Source organism: Hemiscyllium ocellatum, chromosome 31, assembly GCF_020745735.1.
Source record: "Hemiscyllium ocellatum isolate sHemOce1 chromosome 31, sHemOce1.pat.X.cur, whole genome shotgun sequence".
NCBI lineage: Eukaryota > Metazoa > Chordata > Chondrichthyes > Orectolobiformes > Hemiscylliidae > Hemiscyllium > Hemiscyllium ocellatum.
Window position 1 is genome coordinate 4011684 of NC_083431.1, and position 20626 is coordinate 4032309.

At 58.0% G+C, this 20626-nt stretch overlaps 1 protein-coding gene across 1 annotated transcript; it reads right to left on the reverse strand.

The window, feature by feature from the left end:
- Window positions 1-749: 749 nt before the first annotated feature.
- On the reverse strand, window positions 750-4598 carry LOC132830218 (cardiotrophin-2). The gene is made up of 4 exons (XM_060847750.1): window positions 4419-4598; window positions 3618-3719; window positions 3362-3529; window positions 750-926 (listed from the first exon to the last, which is right to left on the reverse strand). Exons 1-4 carry the CDS (start codon window positions 4596-4598, stop codon window positions 750-752), a joined length of 627 nt encoding a protein of 208 aa, XP_060703733.1.
- Between the last annotated feature and the right edge of the window lie 16028 nt (window positions 4599-20626).

Below are 20626 nucleotides of genomic sequence, written 5' to 3' on the forward strand. Positions count from 1 at the left end.
GGTGATGTTCTGGGGACCCGGGTTCGAATCCTGCCAAAGGAGATTGTGGAATTTGATTATGAACCAGGAATTCTGAGTCTAATGATAACCATGGAACTGGTGTCAATTCTTGGAAAAAACACCCGCCTGGGTCACTAATGCCCAAAGGAAAGGAAATCGGCCTTCCTTGCCTGGTCTGGCCTATACGTAACTCCAGACCCACGGCAATGAGGTTGACTCTCAGCTGTCCCTCTGGATATTGAATGCCCATATCCTGTGAATGAATAAAAAACATTAACAGTGCTACCCTCCACCATTACCACGTGTCCTCTCCTTCATTAATGTGACATATTCCTCAATATTCAAGACCCAATCCTTCACAGCTGGCAGCTAGCGGATCTCACGTATTCACTTGACCGTGCACTATCGATGTTGTTAATGATGCTGGACACTTTCAGATACAGAGCCTTGCAGTTTGTTCCTTTGATTATCGCTGTACATTTTACTCTCTGTTAGTTCGCTTTCCCCGTAATACAACACATCAAGTCTGCTTTATCTACTAATACCTAACAAATTCAATAAATTCAAAGATGGATTCAATCTTTTTATTTAAATTAAATAAATTATCACAAGTTATAAATATAGATTGGTTATCACAACAATACATTAATGTATAAATATCGACTCCGTCACTTCGGTGCTCAGAACTTGGGACGGTTACAGAGCAAAGGCCAATGTCCATTAAACTCTTGTGGATTCCTTACTGAGGCTCAATATTTAGTCTTTAAGAGAGTGAAGTCTCGGATCACTTTGTTCAGATAGGTTTCCAGGTCCCGGAAGATGATGTAGCCTTGTAGCTTGCTGTGCCAATCGTGGCCTGGGTTCAGGACGTTGTTGGGGAGAGTCAGGTCCAGGGGTTCAGGGGGCGTACTGTTCAGAGCTGAGATCTGGAAAGACACAAAGCATATAGGATCTGAACAGGGGGGGGGGAGGAGTCAGGCAATGTGGCTCTACACATTCACAAAGCATTATCGATAACAACACATCAGTCAGATCAGCAACAACTCAGATCAAGCATTGGCTTGAGCTCCAGAGAAGTGGATTTGGAAAGATATTACACTACAGTCTGATATTAACTATATTAACCTTGGATAGACTATGATGTGGAGGTGCTGGTGTTTGGGTGGACAAAGTCAGAAAACACATGACACACGATCACAGTCCAACAGGTTTATTTGAAATCACAAGCTCTCGGAGCCCTGCTCCTTCCTCAGGTGAAATCACTTCTGGGCAGTGATCTGAAAGCTGGTGAAATAAACCTGTTGGATTATAACCTGGTGTCATGTGACTTCTGACCTTGGTTAGACTAGACTTGGAGAACTGTGCCCCATTCCGGGCTCCATTTTACAGAGAGGATACAGAGAAATGCAAGTAATAGGTTGGTAAGGATGATCAGTTCACAATCAGGAAACACTGAATGGGCGAGGACCCTTCACACCAGGAAAAGCCTGATCGAATGGAGGTCAATAAAATGATGAAAGGGATTTGAGGAAGAACACAGATAAATACAACATGGTTCACAGAATTCCAGTGCATCAGAAAACCCTCTGAAAACCCACTGCTTCCAACTTCCTTATTTTCTAAATGAAGCTAAACTTTCAGTTCTATAATTAGCTCACAGCAAAAACCTGAATTTTCGATGAACATTACGGAACCACACGTGTGGTCAATAGTTGAATCTGGCTCTCACTTTGGAACTCAACTGATTCAACGCCCACAAGAACCTCACAAGTAAACGTCTGCACCCGAAGAGCTAGGAGTTTGTCACTTAACTTCCAAAAAGTTAGAAAATTACTCCCAAACACCTTCCATCGGATTAGGAAATGCTCAGACCAGGTGACTCATGCCTTTGCCAAGGAGGTTAGATTTAGGGTGGTATCTTTATGCATGCGGGCACAGTGGTGATTTTGGTGAAGTGTTAGTTGTCACTGGGCCCATAACCTAGAACTCCAGGAGAATACCCTGCAACCCTGGGTTCACATCCTACTGCAGCAGCTAATGACAACTGAAACCAGTCAAACAGCTGCACATCAGGCTGACAGGAAAGGAAATACTCCATGCTTACCTGGTCTGGTCTACACGTAACTCCAGACCCAGTCTTGGTAATCAGTTCAGGTAGGAGACTGAAGCTGGGGGAGGCAGGGGCACAGGACGGAGATGTTTGCAAAAGGCAATGGCACTACATTACCTTAACTGGAGGGAGATGGAACATAGCACAGAGGCAGTGAGAGGATTGGGGAGATGGAATTTAGATCTGTCCACCCATCCTGACAGAACCTGCCACACCCACCTTCAGAGCTAATGCCCAGCTCAGAAATAAAGAAGGAAGATAAGAGTCAGGAGGAAGCCTCTAGGCGATGGAGGCAGGAGAGAAGAGAGTAAGCATTACACTACAGGATAGGACGGGAGGTGAATCAGACAGACAATGGAGACTGCTCTGTCTTCTCTGAATACAATTGGCCCAAAATTAGTGGGCGGCACGGCGGCACGGTGGCACAGTGGTTAGCACTGCTGCCCCACAGCGCCAGAGACCCGGGTTCAATTCCCGCCTCAGGCGACTGACTGTGTGGAGTTTGCACGTTCTCCCCGTGTCTGCGTGGGTTTCCTCCGGGTGCTCCGGTTTCCTCCCACAGTCCAAAGATGTGTGGGTCAGGTGAATTGGCCATGCTAAATTGCCCGTAGTGTTAGGTAAAGGGTAAATGTAGGGGTATGGGTGGGTTGCGCTTCGGCGGGTCGGTGTGGACTTGTTGGGCCGAAGGGCCTGTTTCCACACTGTAAGTAATCTAATCGAAAAAAAAATTGCCCAAAGAAATCTACCTTTTTGACTTGCACTCATCAGGATTGACATGCAAGAAAACCAAATTTAGAAAGGGAACAACAATTTACATCCCACAGGTCAAGAATGCTGATTGATTAGACTCTGTTCATGCAAGTGGTAGAGGTAGCAGAGAGGAGAGCAATGGGAGAGAGAGAGAGATGGGTGGGAGAGGGATAGATGGGAGAGAGATAGGTGGGAGATGGATTGGAGAGAGATAGGTGGGAGAGGAGATGGGTGGGAGAGAGAGAGTGATGGGAGAGAGATGGATGGGAGTGAACTTGGGTGGGAGAGGAGATGTGGAAGAGATTGAATGCCAAAAGGGAAAACTGTGGTTCCCATGTGTTTCCAGAGTTGTTTGTGGTGGTATTGTGTTTGAACTGGGATGGGAGGGTGGGGGAATCTACGGTCTGAGAAGATTGTATCTCCCAATAAGCAGGCTGCTTTCCCCACCCTCTGGGAACTGGGCAGTGTGTACACAGTTCTCACCAGTTTCTGCCTCCTTACCTCTCTATTGAGCTGGGAGATCAGATCCCTGAGATCCAGTGAAATTGCTTCCATGGAGTCAGCTAGGGCTGATCCTTCACCTTGGCCAATCGCATGGATCCGTTTCATATCCACGTGGATCCAGAAAACCTGGAGATCTCTCCAACTCTGCTGTAATCGCTCCTCGTCCTGGAGAGAGGAGGCAAGGTGTGAAAACGAGAACAATCTGCTTCCCAGCAACAGAGAAGAACAGTGGAGAATGGATGGGGTTTAGTACCTGCATCTCCACCCACTGACTGTAGGACATTTGGCAGTTCGGGAGACTCCTCAGCATGAGGCTGTAGTCTTCGAAGGATGGGCTCCCAAGGTCCACTTCTTTCTGAAGTTAGAAAGAAAACACAGTGTTTGACGACATTGAAGCAGCTGATGTTAACCTTGACTTTGACGAATGTGGACTTGATCAGTGGAAGGGTGACAGAAAGTTATCCATTAGCCCCTATCCTTTCACAGGCCATTCAGTTCATCTACTGCATGCTGGTGTTTTGGTTCTCCTCCCCCTACCCCCTTCAGCATCTCCGTCTATTCCTTTGTCCACTGGCTGTTCATCCAGCAACTTCTCCAATGATTCCCGCCCCCCTCCCCCCCCCTCCACTCCCCATGGAGGTGAGCTTCCCCTCCCCCACCCCACCATTCCCTGGAGAAGGTGTTTCTCCTGTATTCTTGAATGGATTTATTACGGAGAGTCTATATCACTGACTGAGAATCCTAGTCAGCCCCACAAGAATCCATCCACCCTGTCACAGAAACACAGGAGCTAGGAGCAGGCCATTCGGCCCTTTGAGCCTGTTCCATCATTGATTACGCCCATGGCTGATTTCCACTCCCCCCCCCAACTCAGCCCCAGTTCCTGCTTTCTTTCCAGACCCTTTGATCCCTTTGACCCTCAGAACAATATCTAACTCCCTCCACATTTGGAACCCTCACTCAGGTAAATTATGTTGGAGATCACTCATGATCCCCAGTGGATTTAATGTGAGAGGGTCAGAGGGGAGTCATGACCCCACCCCCCAAGGCTTACGTAATTTGTGATGAAGGTGCGGACGTTTTGCAGGGTGGCCTTGGTCAGGGAGATGCTCTGGTCAAAGGCATTGCTGAGGCTGGGGTGACCTGTTGGAGCAGCCAATGAAATGGCCAGGATGGAGAGAACCAGGGAGCTGACCGCAGCAATCATGGTGGGACCTGTCAGGAAGAAGGACATTGTCAATGTGGTCACCACACCGAGAGAAAGCCTTCATTCTGAGACACTGTCAGCTCCTTACTCGTCAGCATCAAAAACAATATCCATTTACAGCACCATTTTACACTAAGAACAGACGACTGGTCAGAGAGCTGGAGTTTATAGGAGGTGGGGTGGGGGATCAGGGGTGGAGAGGAACAGAGAGAGGGAGAGACAGGAGAAGGATGGGGCCAGGGAGAGAGGAGGGAGAGAGAGGAAGGGAGAAGAGGAGGAGGGAGAGCGGGAGAGGAGATGGTGGGTGGGAAATGGAGAGAGAGAGGAAGGGGAGAGGGAAGGGGCAGGAAAGAGGGAGATGGACAGAGAGGAAGGGGGGAGCAGGAGAGAGAGAGCGAGAGGAAGGGGAGAGGGAGAGCGGGGTGATGGTGGGGGAGGCGGGCGAGGGAGAGGGAAGAGGTTTTGGGGTGCCAGGGCTCAGGGAGCTCAGGGATGGTGAAGGATTGAAGGAGGGCAGAGCTCCGAGAGAGGAGTAATGAGATACTAGAGATCCACCCACTGCGCCCATTCTCACTCTCAATCCCCTTTCCACAGTGGATCACACAGATCCTCGAAACACTGCAATACCCAGACCCATCTCCACACTGGATCACTCAATCCTCCCAAACTCTGGATGACTTGGACCCAAGTCTGCCGTGGATCACTCAATCTTCTTAACCTGTAGATCATATAATTCTCTCTCCAGGGATAGACCAGTCAACCTCCTCCCACAATGGATCACTCATGAGCTCGCTTTCTCTCTGACGTAGATCACTTAGACCCCTTTCCCTCACTGGATCACTCAATTCCCTCCCTGCAGTGGATGATTCGATCCTCCAACAGTTAATGCAGCAACCCTCCAATCTATTGTTGACTCCCCTCCATAGTAGATATTGCAGACACCACCCCACAGTAGATCACTGAACCTGTTCCCAGAATAGGTTAGTCAGAGCCCTCTCTGCCCACAGTGGATCACTCATGGTCACTCGAATCTCCTACCTGTTGGCTTGGTTGTGAACATGGACAGTTGAGCACGGACCCCGGTGTGATGGTCTAGCAAGTTTGAACTGACGGTGTAGCACTTGCTGCCTTATGTAGTCTGCTTGCTTTAGAGATCCTCCCACAAAAGAAGATGAAGTTTCTTAAAATTTCCCAAACCACAAGAGAACATCAAGGTTTCATTTAAATATTGTGTTGGATATTTTCACAATCTGTATTCAACAAATGCTGACTTGATAGAATTGGCGATGATGTACAGGAACTGCAAATTTCAATTAACTTTCCACCCTATCTTGCTATGATTATTAAAATCACAACTCAGTCCCATCCAATACATCTCCAATGGGTTAATCTGCAGAAAACAACATTGCAGATCTGAAACGAAAACCAAATGTGCTAAAGAAACTCAGCAGGTCTGGCTGCATCTACAGAGAGTGACAGGAGTTAATGTCTCGGGTCTGGTCTGACTCTTCACTAGAGACATATCAGTATAATCCCTGCAAGCACTGCCCACCTTCCCAACCCTCTCCCGAACCTCGCTGTCCCTCCCTCTGGGACCTGTCTGCTCCTCTGGGATTGTCTGTCCCTTAGGGATCTGTCCCTCCCTCTGGGATCTGTCTCTCCCTCTGGAAACTGTCTGTACCTCTGGGATCAGTCCCTCCCTCTGGAATCTGTCCCTCCCTCTGGGATCTGTCTGCTCCTCTGGGATTGTCTGTCCCTCTGGGATCATTCCCTCCATCTGGGATCTTTCTGCCCCTCTGGGGTCTGTCCCTCACCTGGGGATCTGTCCCTCCCTCTGGGATCTGTCCCTCACCCTGGGACCTGTCTCTCACTCTGGGATCTGTCTCTCCCTCTGGGATCTGTCCCCCCCTCTGGGATCTGTCCCTCCCTCAGGGATCTGTTCCCTCACCCTGGGACCTGTCTCTCACTCTGGGATCTATCTCTCCCACTCGGATCTGTCTCTCCCTCTGGAATCTGTCTCTCCCTCTGGGATCTGTCCCTCACCCTGGAATCTGTCCCTCCCTCTGGGATCTGTCTCTCCCACTGGAATCTGTCCCTCCCTCTGGGATCTGTCTCTCCCTCTGAGATCTGTCCCTCCCTCTGGGATCCGTCCCTCCCATAAACACACTGCCTGGCTTCCACCAGAATCCCCTTCCTTTGGCTGTTTCTCCAGTGTGTTTTCCACAACACTTTGAGAGAACGACCAGATTTGAAACAATGGACTTGCATTCCCATAGCACCTTTCACATCCTCAGGACATCATGAAGGGTTTGCCAGACACTAAATAGCCTTAACTCTGTGGGATTGAAGAGGAAGTGGAATACATTTAAAGACAGGAGAAGAAGTAGGCCATTCGGCCTATCAAGCCTGCTCCCCCATTCAGTATGATTGTGGTTCAATACGGTCACCTGCTGTTACTGCTATCTCCACATAACCTTCGATCCATTCTCCCTCTCTGAAAGTACTCAATATTTCAACTTTGACAGCTTTTCCTGTGGCAGAGAATGTCACAGGCTTCCCCAGTTCCCCCCAACTCTGAGAGATTTCTCCAGTCCCCGGACTCCCTGGCCATTGGGAACATCATTCCTGCACCTCCCATGCCTAGTCCAGTTAGAATTCGACAGGTCCCTTGGAGATCCCCTTCTCATTCCTCCAATCTCCAGTCAATATCATCCGAACCAATCCAGTCTCTCTCTACATACCTTAGCCCTGCCATCCCTGGAAACAGTCAGGAAATTAGCAGCGTTTGTTGACAGTGGCTACAGAGCAAGATCCCACAGGCAGCCAGGCGAGAGTGATCAGGAGATCACTTTAGATGGGGTTAGATCAGGAAGTAATCTTAGCCAAGGTGGACAGCCCCCTACTCTGCAGATTTGTGTCACTGGATCCTTATATTCACCACCCCCACCACCCCTACATCCCCACCCCCACATAACTTGCCCAGCCCCTCCAGGCAGGGAGAGATGACAAGGGCTTTCTCAGGCCACTCTGCCCCTCACTCACAGTGCAAAGATGTAATACTATCCCGGGGTCTGATTGTTTCTGTGACTGGGCAGAATCTCCACTGAGTGGAACAACAGATAACCCTGGAATATTCCAGATTGTTTCGGAACACTTCCCAAAACAGTTTGCAGCCACTAAAACACCATGGAGGCTAGACACTGTCATAAGTAGGAAACAGGGGAAGGACATCTGCAAAACAAGATCCCAGAACGCAACAGTGAGCAACTGAGCTGCTAATCTGCTTTGATGATGATGTTGCTGTCTTTCAGGAAGAAATATTGACCTGCACAACATCACTCAGAACTTCTCATTCCCCAGCTTTCAATTAGTAACCGACAATCTGTATTTACACTCCCTCAGCACTGACACTCTGACAGTGCAGCACTCCCTCAGCACTGACCCTCCGACAGTGCCCACTCCCTCAGCACTGACCCTGCGACAGGGCCCACTCCCTCAGCACTGGCCCTCCAACAGTGCGGCGCTCCCTCAGCACAGACCCACCGACAGTGCGGCGATCCCTCAGCACTGACTCTCCGAGAGGGCCCACTCCCTCAGCACTGACCCTCCGACAGTGCGACACTCCCTCTGCACTGACCCTCCGGCAGTGCAGCACTCCCTCAGCAATGACCCTCGGACAGTGTAGCGCACCCTCAGCACTGACCCTCCGACAGTGTGACGCTCTCTCTGCACTGACCCTCCGACAGTGCGGCGCTCCCTCAGCACTGATCCTCCGACAGTGAGGCGCTCCCTTAGTACTGACCCTCAGACAGTGCAGCACTCCCTCTGGACTAACCTTCCAACCCTGCGGCACTCCCTCAGTACTGATCCTCCGACAGTGCCCACTCCCTCAGCACTGACCCTCTGACAGTGCGGTACTCCCTCAGCACTGACCCTCCGACAGTGCAGCGCTCCCTCAGCACTGACCCTCTGACAGTGCGGCACTCCCTCAGCACTGACCCTCTGACAGTGCGGCGCTCTCTCAGCACTGACCCTCCGACAGTGCAGCACTCCCTCAGTACTGACCCTCCGACAGTGCAGCGCTCCCTCAGCACTGACTCTCCGACAGTGCGGCACTCCCTCAGCACTGACCCTCCGACAGTGCGGCGCTCCCTCAGCACTGACCCTCCGACAGTGCAGCACTCCCTCAGTACTGACCCTCCCACAGTGATGCACTCCCTCAGCACTGACCCTCCGACAATGCGGCACTCCCTCAGCACTGACCCTCCGCCAGTGCGGCACTCCCTCAGCACTGACCCTCCGACAGTGCAGCACTCTCTCAGTACTGACCCTCCGACAGTGTGGCGCTCCCTCAGCACTGACCCTCTGACAGTGCGGCACTCCCTCAGCACTGACCCTCTGACAGTGCGGCACTCCCTCAGCACTGACCCTCCGACAGTGCAGCACTCCCTCAGTACTGACCCTCCCACAGTGATGCACTCCCTCAGCACTGACCCTCCGACAATGCGGCACTCCCTCAGCACTGACCCTCCGCCAGTGCGGCACTCCCTCAGCACTGACCCTCTGACAGTGCGGTACTCCCTCAGCACTGACCCTCCGACAGTGCAGCGCTCCCTCAGCACTGACCCTCTGACAGTGCAGCACTCCCTCAGCACTGACCCTCTGACAGTGCGGCACTCCCTCAGCACTGACCCTCCGACAGTGCGGCGCTCCCTCAGCACTGACCCTCCGACAGTGCAGCACTCCCTCAGTACTGACCCTCCGACAGTGTGGCGCTCCCTCAGCACTGACCCTCTGACAGTGCAGCACTCCCTCAGCACTGACCCTCTGACAGTGCGGCGCTCCCTCAGCACTGACCCTCCGACAGTGCGGTACTCCCTCAGCACTGACCCTCCGACAGTGCAGCGCTCCCTCAGCACTGACCCTCTGACAGTGCGGCACTCCCACAGCACTGACCCTCTGACAGTGCGGCGCTCCCTCAGCACTGACCCTCCGACAGTGCAGCACTCCCTCAGTACTGACCCTCCTACAGTGTGGCGCTCCCTCAGCACTGACCCTCTGACAGTGCAGCACTCCCTCAGCACTGACCCTCTGACAGTGCGGCGCTCCCTCAGCACTGACCCTCCGACAGTGCGGTACTCCCTCAGCACTGACCCTCCGACAGTGCAGCGCTCCCTCAGTACTGACCCTCTGACAGTGCAGCACTCCCTCAGCACTGACCCTCTGACAGTGCGGCACTCCCTCAGCACTGACCCTCTGACAGTGCGGCGCTCCCTCAGCACTGACCCTCCGACAGTGCAGCACTCCCTCAGTACTGACCCTCCGACAGTGCGGCACTCCCTCAGCACTGACCCTCCGACAGTGCGGCGCTCCCTCAGCACTGACCCTCCGACAGTGCAGCACTCCCTCAGTACTGACCCTCCCACAGTGATGCACTCCCTCAGCACTGACCCTCCGACAATGCGGCACTCCCTCAGCACTGACCCTCCGCCAGTGCGGCAATCCCTCAGCACTGACCATCCGACAGTGCAGCACTCCCTCAGTACTGACCCTCCGACAGTGTGGCGCTCCCTCAGCACTGACCCTCTGACAGTGCGGCGCTCCCTCAGCACTGACCCTCCGACAGTGCAGCACTCCCTCAGTACTGACCCTCCCACAGTGATGCACTCCCTCAGCACTGACCCTCCGACAATGCGGCACTCCCTCAGCACTGACCCTCCGCCAGTGCGGCACTCCCTCAGCACTGACCCTCCGACAGTGCGGCACTCCCTCAGCACTGACCCTCCGACAGTGCGGCACTCCTTCAACACTGACCCTCCGACAGTGCGGCACTCCCTCAGCACTGACCCTCTGACAGTGCGGTACTCCCTCACCACTTACCCTCTGACAGTGCCCACTCCCTCAGCACTGACCCTCTGACAGTGCGGTACTCCCTCAGCACAGACCCTCTGACAGTGCAGCACTCCCTCAGCACTGACCCTCTGACAGTGCAGCGCTCCCTCAGCACTGACCCTCTGACAGTGCGGCACTCCCTCAGCACTGACCCTCTGACAGTGCGGCGCTCCCTCAGCACTGACCCTCCGACAGTGCAGCACTCCCTCAGTACTGACCCTCCGACAGTGCGGCGCTCCCTCAGCACTGACTCTCCGACAGTGCGGCACTCCCTCAGCACTGACCCTCCGACAGCGCTGCACTCCCTCAGCACTGACCCTCCGACAATGCGGCACTCCCTCAGCACTGACCCTCCGACAGTGCGGCATTCCCTCAACACTGACCTCCGACAGTGCGGCACTCCCTCAGCACTGACCCTCCGACAGTGCGGTACTCCCTCAGCACTGACCCTCAGACAGTGCAGCACTCCCTCTGTACTAACCTTCCAACCCTGCGGCACTCCCTCAGTACTGATCCTCCGACAGTGCCCACTCCCTCAGCACTGACCCTCCGACAGGGCCCACTCCCTCAGCACTGACCCTCCGACAGTGCGGCGCTCCCTCAGCACAGACCCACCGACAGTGCGGCGATCCCTCAGCACTGACTCTCCGAGAGGGCCCACTCCCTCAGCACTGACCCTCCGACAGTGCGGCGCTTCCTCAGCACTGACCCTCCGACAGTGCGGCGCTCCCTCAGCACTGACCCTCCGACAGTGCGGTACTCCCTCAGCACTGACCCTCTGACAGTGCGGCGCTCCCTCAGCACTGACCCTCCGACAGTGCAGCACTCCCTCAGTACTGACCCTCCCACAGTGATGCACTCCCTCAGCACTGACCCTCCGCCAGTGCGGCACTCCCTCAGCACTGACCCTCCGACAGTGCGGCACTCCCTCAGCACTGACCCTCCGACAGTGCGGCACTCCTTCAACACTGACCCTCCGACAGTGCGGCACTCCCTCAGCACTGACCCTCTGACAGTGCGGTACTCCCTCACCACTTACCCTCTGACAGTGCCCACTCCCTCAGCACTGACCCTCTGACAGTGCGGTACTCCCTCAGCACAGACCCTCTGACAGTGCAGCACTCCCTCAGCACTGACCCTCTGACAGTGCAGCGCTCCCTCAGCACTGACCCTCTGACAGTGCGGCACTCCTTCAGCACTGACCCTCTGACAGTGCGGCGCTCCCTCAGCACTGACCCTCCGACAGTGCAGCACTCCCTCAGTACTGACCCTCCGACAGTGCGGCGCTCCCTCAGCACTGACTCTCCGACAGTGCGGCACTCCCTCAGCACTGACCCTCCGACAGTGCTGCACTCCCTCAGCACTGACCCTCCGACAATGCGGCACTCCCTCAGCACTGACCCTCCGACAGTGCGGCATTCCCTCAACACTGACCTCCGACAGTGCGGCACTCCCTCAGCACTGACCCTCCGACAGTGCGGTACTCCCTCAGCACTGACCCTCAGACAGTGCAGCACTCCCTCTGTACTAACCTTCCAACCCTGCGGCACTCCCTCAGTACTGATCCTCCGACAGTGCCCACTCCCTCAGCACTGACCCTCCGACAGGGCCCACTCCCTCAGCACTGACCCTCCGACAGTGCGGCGCTCCCTCAGCACAGACCCACCGACAGTGCGGCGATCCCTCAGCACTGACTCTCCGAGAGGGCCCACTCCCTCAGCACTGACCCTCCGACAGTGCGGCGCTTCCTCAGCACTGACCCTCCGACAGTGCGGCGCTCCCTCAGCACTGATCCTCCGACAGTGCGGCACTCCCTCAGCACTGACCCTCCGACAGTGCGGTACTCCCTCAGCACTGACCCTCTGACAGTGCAGCACTCCCTCAGTACTGACCCTCCCACAGTGATGCACTCCCTCAGCACTGACCCTCCGACAATGCGGCACTCCCTCAGCACTGACCCTCCGACAGTGCGGCACTCCCTCAGCACTGACCCTCCGACAGTGCAGCACTCTCTCAGTACTGACCCTCCGACAGTGTGGCGCTCCCTCAGCACTGACCCTCTGACAGTGCGGCACTCCCTCAGCACTGACCCTCTGACAGTGCGGCACTCCCTCAGCACTGACCCTCCGACAGTGCAGCACTCCCTCAGTACTGACCCTCCCACAGTGATGCACTCCCTCAGCACTGACCCTCCGACAATGCGGCACTCCCTCAGCACTGACCCTCCGCCAGTGCGGCACTCCCTCAGCACTGACCCTCTGACAGTGCGGTACTCCCTCAGCACTGACCCTCCGACAGTGCAGCGCTCCCTCAGCACTGACCCTCTGACAGTGCAGCACTCCCTCAGCACTGACCCTCTGACAGTGCGGCACTCCCTCAGCACTGACCCTCCGACAGTGCGGCGCTCCCTCAGCACTGACCCTCCGACAGTGCAGCACTCCCTCAGTACTGACCCTCCGACAGTGTGGCGCTCCCTCAGCACTGACCCTCTGACAGTGCAGCACTCCCTCAGCACTGACCCTCTGACAGTGCTGCGCTCCCTCAGCACTGACCCTCCGACAGTGCGGTACTCCCTCAGCACTGACCCTCCGACAGTGCAGCGCTCCCTCAGCACTGACCCTCTGACAGTGCGGCACTCCCACAGCACTGACCCTCTGACAGTGCGGCGCTCCCTCAGCACTGACCCTCCGACAGTGCAGCACTCCCTCAGTACTGACCCTCCTACAGTGTGGCGCTCCCTCAGCACTGACCCTCTGACAGTGCAGCACTCCCTCAGCACTGACCCTCTGACAGTGCGGCGCTCCCTCAGCACTGACCCTCCGACAGTGCGGTACTCCCTCAGCACTGACCCTCCGACAGTGCAGCGCTCCCTCAGTACTGACCCTCTGACAGTGCAGCACTCCCTCAGCACTGACCCTCTGACAGTGCGGCACTCCCTCAGCACTGACCCTCTGACAGTGCGGCGCTCCCTCAGCACTGACCCTCCGACAGTGCAGCACTCCCTCAGTACTGACCCTCCGACAGTGCGGCACTCCCTCAGCACTGACCCTCCGACAGTGCGGCGCTCCCTCAGCACTGACCCTCCGACAGTGCAGCACTCCCTCAGTACTGACCCTCCCACAGTGATGCACTCCCTCAGCACTGACCCTCCGACAATGCGGCACTCCCTCAGCACTGACCCTCCGCCAGTGCGGCAATCCCTCAGCACTGACCATCCGACAGTGCAGCACTCCCTCAGTACTGACCCTCCGACAGTGTGGCGCTCCCTCAGCACTGACCCTCTGACAGTGCGGCGCTCCCTCAGCACTGACCCTCCGACAGTGCAGCACTCCCTCAGTACTGACCCTCCCACAGTGATGCACTCCCTCAGCACTGACCCTCCGACAATGCGGCACTCCCTCAGCACTGACCCTCCGCCAGTGCGGCACTCCCTCAGCACTGACCCTCCGACAGTGCGGCACTCCCTCAGCACTGACCCTCCGACAGTGCGGCACTCCTTCAACACTGACCCTCCGACAGTGCGGCACTCCCTCAGCACTGACCCTCTGACAGTGCGGTACTCCCTCACCACTTACCCTCTGACAGTGCCCACTCCCTCAGCACTGACCCTCTGACAGTGCGGTACTCCCTCAGCACAGACCCTCTGACAGTGCAGCACTCCCTCAGCACTGACCCTCTGACAGTGCAGCGCTCCCTCAGCACTGACCCTCTGACAGTGCGGCACTCCCTCAGCACTGACCCTCTGACAGTGCGGCGCTCCCTCAGCACTGACCCTCCGACAGTGCAGCACTCCCTCAGTACTGACCCTCCGACAGTGCGGCGCTCCCTCAGCACTGACTCTCCGACAGTGCGGCACTCCCTCAGCACTGACCCTCCGACAGCGCTGCACTCCCTCAGCACTGACCCTCCGACAATGCGGCACTCCCTCAGCACTGACCCTCCGACAGTGCGGCATTCCCTCAACACTGACCTCCGACAGTGCGGCACTCCCTCAGCACTGACCCTCCGACAGTGCGGTACTCCCTCAGCACTGACCCTCAGACAGTGCAGCACTCCCTCTGTACTAACCTTCCAACCCTGCGGCACTCCCTCAGTACTGATCCTCCGACAGTGCCCACTCCCTCAGCACTGACCCTCCGACAGGGCCCACTCCCTCAGCACTGACCCTCCGACAGTGCGGCGCTCCCTCAGCACAGACCCACCGACAGTGCGGCGATCCCTCAGCACTGACTCTCCGAGAGGGCCCACTCCCTCAGCACTGACCCTCCGACAGTGCGGCGCTTCCTCAGCACTGACCCTCCGACAGTGCGGCGCTCCCTCAGCACTGATCCTCCGACAGTGCGGCACTCCCTCAGCACTGACCCTCCGACAGTGCGGTACTCCCTCAGCACTGACCCTCTGACAGTGCGGCGCTCCCTCAGCACTGACCCTCCGACAGTGCAGCACTCCCTCAGTACTGACCCTCCCACAGTGATGCACTCCCTCAGCACTGACCCTCCGCCAGTGCGGCACTCCCTCAGCACTGACCCTCCGACAGTGCGGCACTCCCTCAGCACTGACCCTCCAACAGTGCGGCACTCCCTCAGCACTGACCCTCCGACAGTGCGGCACTCCTTCAACACTGACCCTCCGACAGTGCGGCACTCCCTCAGCACTGACCCTCTGACAGTGCGGTACTCCCTCACCACTTACCCTCTGACAGTGCCCACTCCCTCAGCACTGACCCTCTGACAGTGCGGTACTCCCTCAGCACAGACCCTCTGACAGTGCAGCACTCCCTCAGCACTGACCCTCTGACAGTGCAGCGCTCCCTCAGCACTGACCCTCTGACAGTGCGGCACTCCCTCAGCACTGACCCTCTGACAGTGCGGCGCTCCCTCAGCACTGACCCTCCGACAGTGCAGCACTCCCTCAGTACTGACCCTCCGACAGTGCGGCGCTCCCTCAGCACTGACTCTCCGACAGTGCGGCACTCCCTCAGCACTGACCCTCCGACAGTGCTGCACTCCCTCAGCACTGACCCTCCGACAATGCGGCACTCCCTCAGCACTGACCCTCCGACAGTGCGGCATTCCCTCAACACTGACCTCCGACAGTGCGGCACTCCCTCAGCACTGACCCTCCGACAGTGCGGTACTCCCTCAGCACTGACCCTCAGACAGTGCAGCACTCCCTCTGTACTAACCTTCCAACCCTGCGGCACTCCCTCAGTACTGATCCTCCGACAGTGCCCACTCCCTCAGCACTGACCCTCCGACAGGGCCCACTCCCTCAGCACTGACCCTCCGACAGTGCGGCGCTCCCTCAGCACAGACCCACCGACAGTGCGGCGATCCCTCAGCACTGACTCTCCGAGAGGGCCCACTCCCTCAGCACTGACCCTCCGACAGTGCGGCGCTTCCTCAGCACTGACCCTCCGACAGTGCGGCGCTCCCTCAGCACTGATCCTCCGACAGTGCGGCACTCCCTCAGCACTGACCCTCCGACAGTGCGGTACTCCCTCAGCACTGACCCTCTGACAGTGCGGCGCTCCCTCAGCACTGACCCTCCGACAGTGCAGCACTCCCTCAGTACTGACCCTCCCACAGTGATGCACTCCCTCAGCACTGACCCTCCGACAATGCGGCACTCCCTCAGCACTGACCCTCCGCCAGTGCGGCACTCCCTCAGCACTGACCCTCCGACAGTGCGGCACTCCCTCAGCACTGACCCTCCGACAGTGCGGCACTCCTTCAGCACTGACCGTCCGACAGTGCGGCACTCCTTCAGCACTGACCCTCCGACAGTGCGGCACTCCCTCAGCACTGACCCTCTGACAGTGCGGTACTCCCTCAGCACTGACCCTCTGACATTGCCCACTCCCTCAGCACTGACCCTCTGACAGTGCGGTACTCCCTCAGCACTCACCCTCCGACAGTGCGGCACTCCCTCAGCACTGACCCTCTTACAGTGCAGCACTCCCTCAGCACTGACCCTCTGACAGTGCGGTACTCCCTCAGCACTGACCCTCAGACAGTGCAGCACTCCCTCTGTACTAACCTTCCAACCCTGCGGCACTCCCTCAGTACTGATCCTCCGACAGGGCCCACTCCCTCAGCACTGACCCTTCGACAGGGCCCACTCCCTCAGCACTGGCCCTCCAACAGTGCGGCACTCCCTCAGCACTGACCCTCCGACAGTGCGGCACTCCCTCAGCACTGACCCTCCGACAGTGCGGCGCTCCCTCAGCACAGACCCACCGACAGTGCGGCGATCCCTCAGCACTGACTCTCCGAGAGGGCCCACTCCCTCAGCACTGACCCTCCGACAGTGCGGCGATTCCTCAGCACTGACCCTCCGACAGTGTGGTGATCCCTCAGCACTTACCCTCAGACAGTGCGGCGCTCCCTCAGCACTGATCCTCCGACAGTGCGGCACTCCCTCAGCACTGACCCTCTGACAGTGCGGCACTCCCTCAGCACTGACCCTCCGACAGTGCCCACTCCCTCAGCACTGACCCTCCGACAGGGCCCACTCCCTCAGCACTGGCCCTCCAACAGTGCGGCGGTCCCTCAGCAATGACCCACCGACAGTGTGGCGATCCCTCAGCACTGACTCTCCGAGAGGGCCCACTCCCTCAGCACTGACCCTCCGACAGTGCGACACTCCCTCTGCACTGACCCTCTGGCAGTGCAGCACTCCCTCAGCAATGACCCTCGGACAGTGTAGCGCGCCCTCAGCACTGACCCTCCGACAGTGTGATGCTCTCTCTGCACTGACCCTCCGACAGTGCGGCGCTCCCTTAGTACTGACCCTCAGACAGTGCAGCACTCCCTCTGGACTAACCTTCCAACCCTGCGGCACTCCCTCAGTACTGATCCTCCGACAGTGCCCACTCCCTCAGCACTGACCCTCTGACAGTGCGGTATTCCCGCAGCACTGACCCTCCGACAGTGCAGCGCTCCCTCAGCACTGACCCTCTGACAGTGCGGCACTCCCTCAGCACTGACCCTCTGACAGTGCGGCGCTCTCTCAGCACTGACCCTCCGACAGTGCAGCACTCCCTCAGTACTGACCCTCCGACAGTGCAGCGCTCCCTCAGCACTGACTCTCCGACAGTGCGGCACTCCCTCAGCACTGACCCTCCGACAGTGCGGCGCTCCCTCAGCACTGACCCTCCGACAGTGCAGCACTCCCTCAGTACTGACCCTCCCACAGTGATGCACTCCCTCAGCACTGACCCTCCGACAATGCGGCACTCCCTCAGCACTGACCCTCCGCCAGTGCGGCACTCCCTCAGCACTGACCCTCCGACAGTGCAGCACTCTCTCAGTACTGACCCTCCGACAGTGTGGCGCTCCCTCAGCACTGACCCTCTGACAGTGCGGCACTCCCTCAGCACTGACCCTCTGACAGTGCGGCACTCCCTCAGCACTGACCCTCCGACAGTGCAGCACTCCCTCAGTACTGACCCTCCCACAGTGATGCACTCCCTCAGCACTGACCCTCCGACAATGCGGCACTCCCTCAGCACTGACCCTCCGCCAGTGCGGCACTCCCTCAGCACTGACCCTCTGACAGTGCGGTACTCCCTCAGCACTGATCCTCCGACAGTGCAGCGCTCCCTCAGCACTGACCCTCTGACAGTGCAGCACTCCCTCAGCACTGACCCTCTGACAGTGCGGCACTCCCTCAGCACTGACCCTCCGACAGTGCGGCGCTCCCTCAGCACTGACCCTCCGACAGTGCAGCACTCCCTCAGTACTGACCCTCCCACAGTGTGGCGCTCCCTCAGCACTGACCCTCTGACAGTGCAGCACTCCCTCAGCACTGACCCTCTGACAGTGCGGCGCTCCCTCAGCACTGACCCTCCGACAGTGCGGTACTCCCTCAGCACTGACCCTCCGACAGTGCAGCGCTCCCTCAGCACTGACCCTCTGACAGTGCAGCACTCCCTCAGCACTGACCCTCTGACAGTGCGGCACTCCCTCAGCACTGACCCTCTGACAGTGCGGCGCTCCCTCAGCACTGACCCTCCGACAGTGCAGCACTCCCTCAGTACTGACCCTCCGACAGTGCGGCACTCCCTCAGCACTGACCCTCCGACAGTGCGGCGCTCCCTCAGCACTGACCCTCCGACAGTGCAGCACTCCCTCAGTACTGACCCTCCCACAGTGATGCACTCCCTCAGCACTGACCCTCCGACAATGCGGCACTCCCTCAGCACTGACCCTCCGCCAGTGCGGCACTCCCTCAGCACTGAGCATCCGACAGTGCAGCACTCCCTCAGTACTGATCCTCCGACAGTGTGGCGCTCCCTCAGCACTGACCCTCTGACAGTGCGGCACTCCCTCAGCACTGACCCTCTGACAGTGCGGCGCTCCCTCAGCACTGACCCTCCGACAGTGCAGCACTCCCTCAGTACTGACCCTCCCACAGTGATGCACTCCCTCAGCACTGACCCTCCGACAATGCGGCACTCCCTCAGCACTGACCCTCCGCCAGTGCGGCACTCCCTCAGCACTGACCCTCCGACAGTGTGGCACTCCCTCAGCACTGACCCTCCGACAGTGCGGCACTCCCTCAGCACTGACCCTCCGACAGTGCGGCACTCCTTCAACACTGACCCTCCGACAGTGCGGCACTCCCTCAGCACTGACCCTCTGACAGTGCGGTACTCCCTCACCACTTACCCTCTGACAGTGCCCACTCCCTCAGCACTGACCCTCTGACAGTGCGGTACTCCCTCAGCACAGACCCTCTGACAGTGCAGCACTCCCTCAGCACTGACCCTCTGACAGTGCAGCGCTCCCTCAGCACTGACCCTCTGACAGTGCGGCACTCCCTCAGCACTGACCCTCTGACAGTGCGGCGCTCCCTCAGCACTGACCCTCCGACAGTGCAGCACTCCCTCAGTACTGACCCTCCGACAGTGCGGCGCTCCCTCAGCACTGACTCTCCGACAGTGCGGCACTCCCTCAGCACTGACCCTCCGACAGTGCTGCACTCCCTCAGCACTGACCCTCCGACAATGCGGCACTCCCTCAGCACTGACCCTCCGACAGTGCGGCACTCCCTCAGCACTGACCTCCGACAGTGCGGCACTCCCTCAGCACTGACCCTCCGACAGTGCGGTACTCCCTCAGCACTGACCCTCTGACAGTGCGGCACTCCCTCAGCACTGACCCTCCGACAGTGCGGTACTCCCTCAGCACTGACCCTCTGATAGTGCGGCACTCCCTCAGCACTGACCCTCCGACAGTGCGGCACTCCCTCAGCACTGACCCTCTGACAGTGCGGTACTCCCTCAGCACTGACCCTCAGACAGTGCAGCACTCCCTCTGTACTAACCTTCCAACCCTGCGGCACTCCCTCAGTACTGATCCTCCGACAGTGCCCACTCCCTCAGCACTGACCCTCCGACAGGGCCCACTCCCTCAGCACTGGCCCTCCAACAGTGCGGCACTCCCTCAGCACTGACCCTCCGACAGTGCGGCACTCCCTCAGCACTGACCCTCCGACAGTGCGGCGCTCCCTCAGCACAGACCCACCGACAGTGCGGCGATCCCTCAGCACTGACTCTCCGAGAGGGCCCACTCCCTCAGCACAGACCCTCCGACAGTGCGGCACTCCCTCAGCACTGACCCTCCGGCAGTGCGGCGCTCCCTCAGCACTGATCCTCCGACAGTGCGGCACTCCCTCAGCACTGACCCTCCGACAGTGCGGTACTCCCTCAGCACTGACCCTCTGACAGTGCGGCGCTCCCTCAGCACTGACCCTCCGACAGTGCAGCACTCCCTCAGTACTGACCCTCCCACAGTTATGCACTCCCTCAGCACTGACCCTCCGACAATGCGGCACTCCCTCAGCACTGACCCTCCGCCAGTGCGTCACTCCCTCAGCACTGACCCTCCGACAGTGCGGCACTCCCTCAGGACTGACCCTCCGACAGTGCGGCACTCCCTCAGCACTGACCCTCCGACAGTGCGGCACTCCTTCAGCACTGACCCTCCGACAGTGCGGCACTCCCTCAGCACTGACCCTCTGACAGTGCGGTACTCCCTCAGCACTGACCCTCTGACATTGCCCACTCCCTCAGCACTGACCCTCTGACAGTGCGGTACTCCCTCAGCACTCACCCTCCGACAGTGCGGCACTCCCTCAGCACTGACCCTCTGACAGTG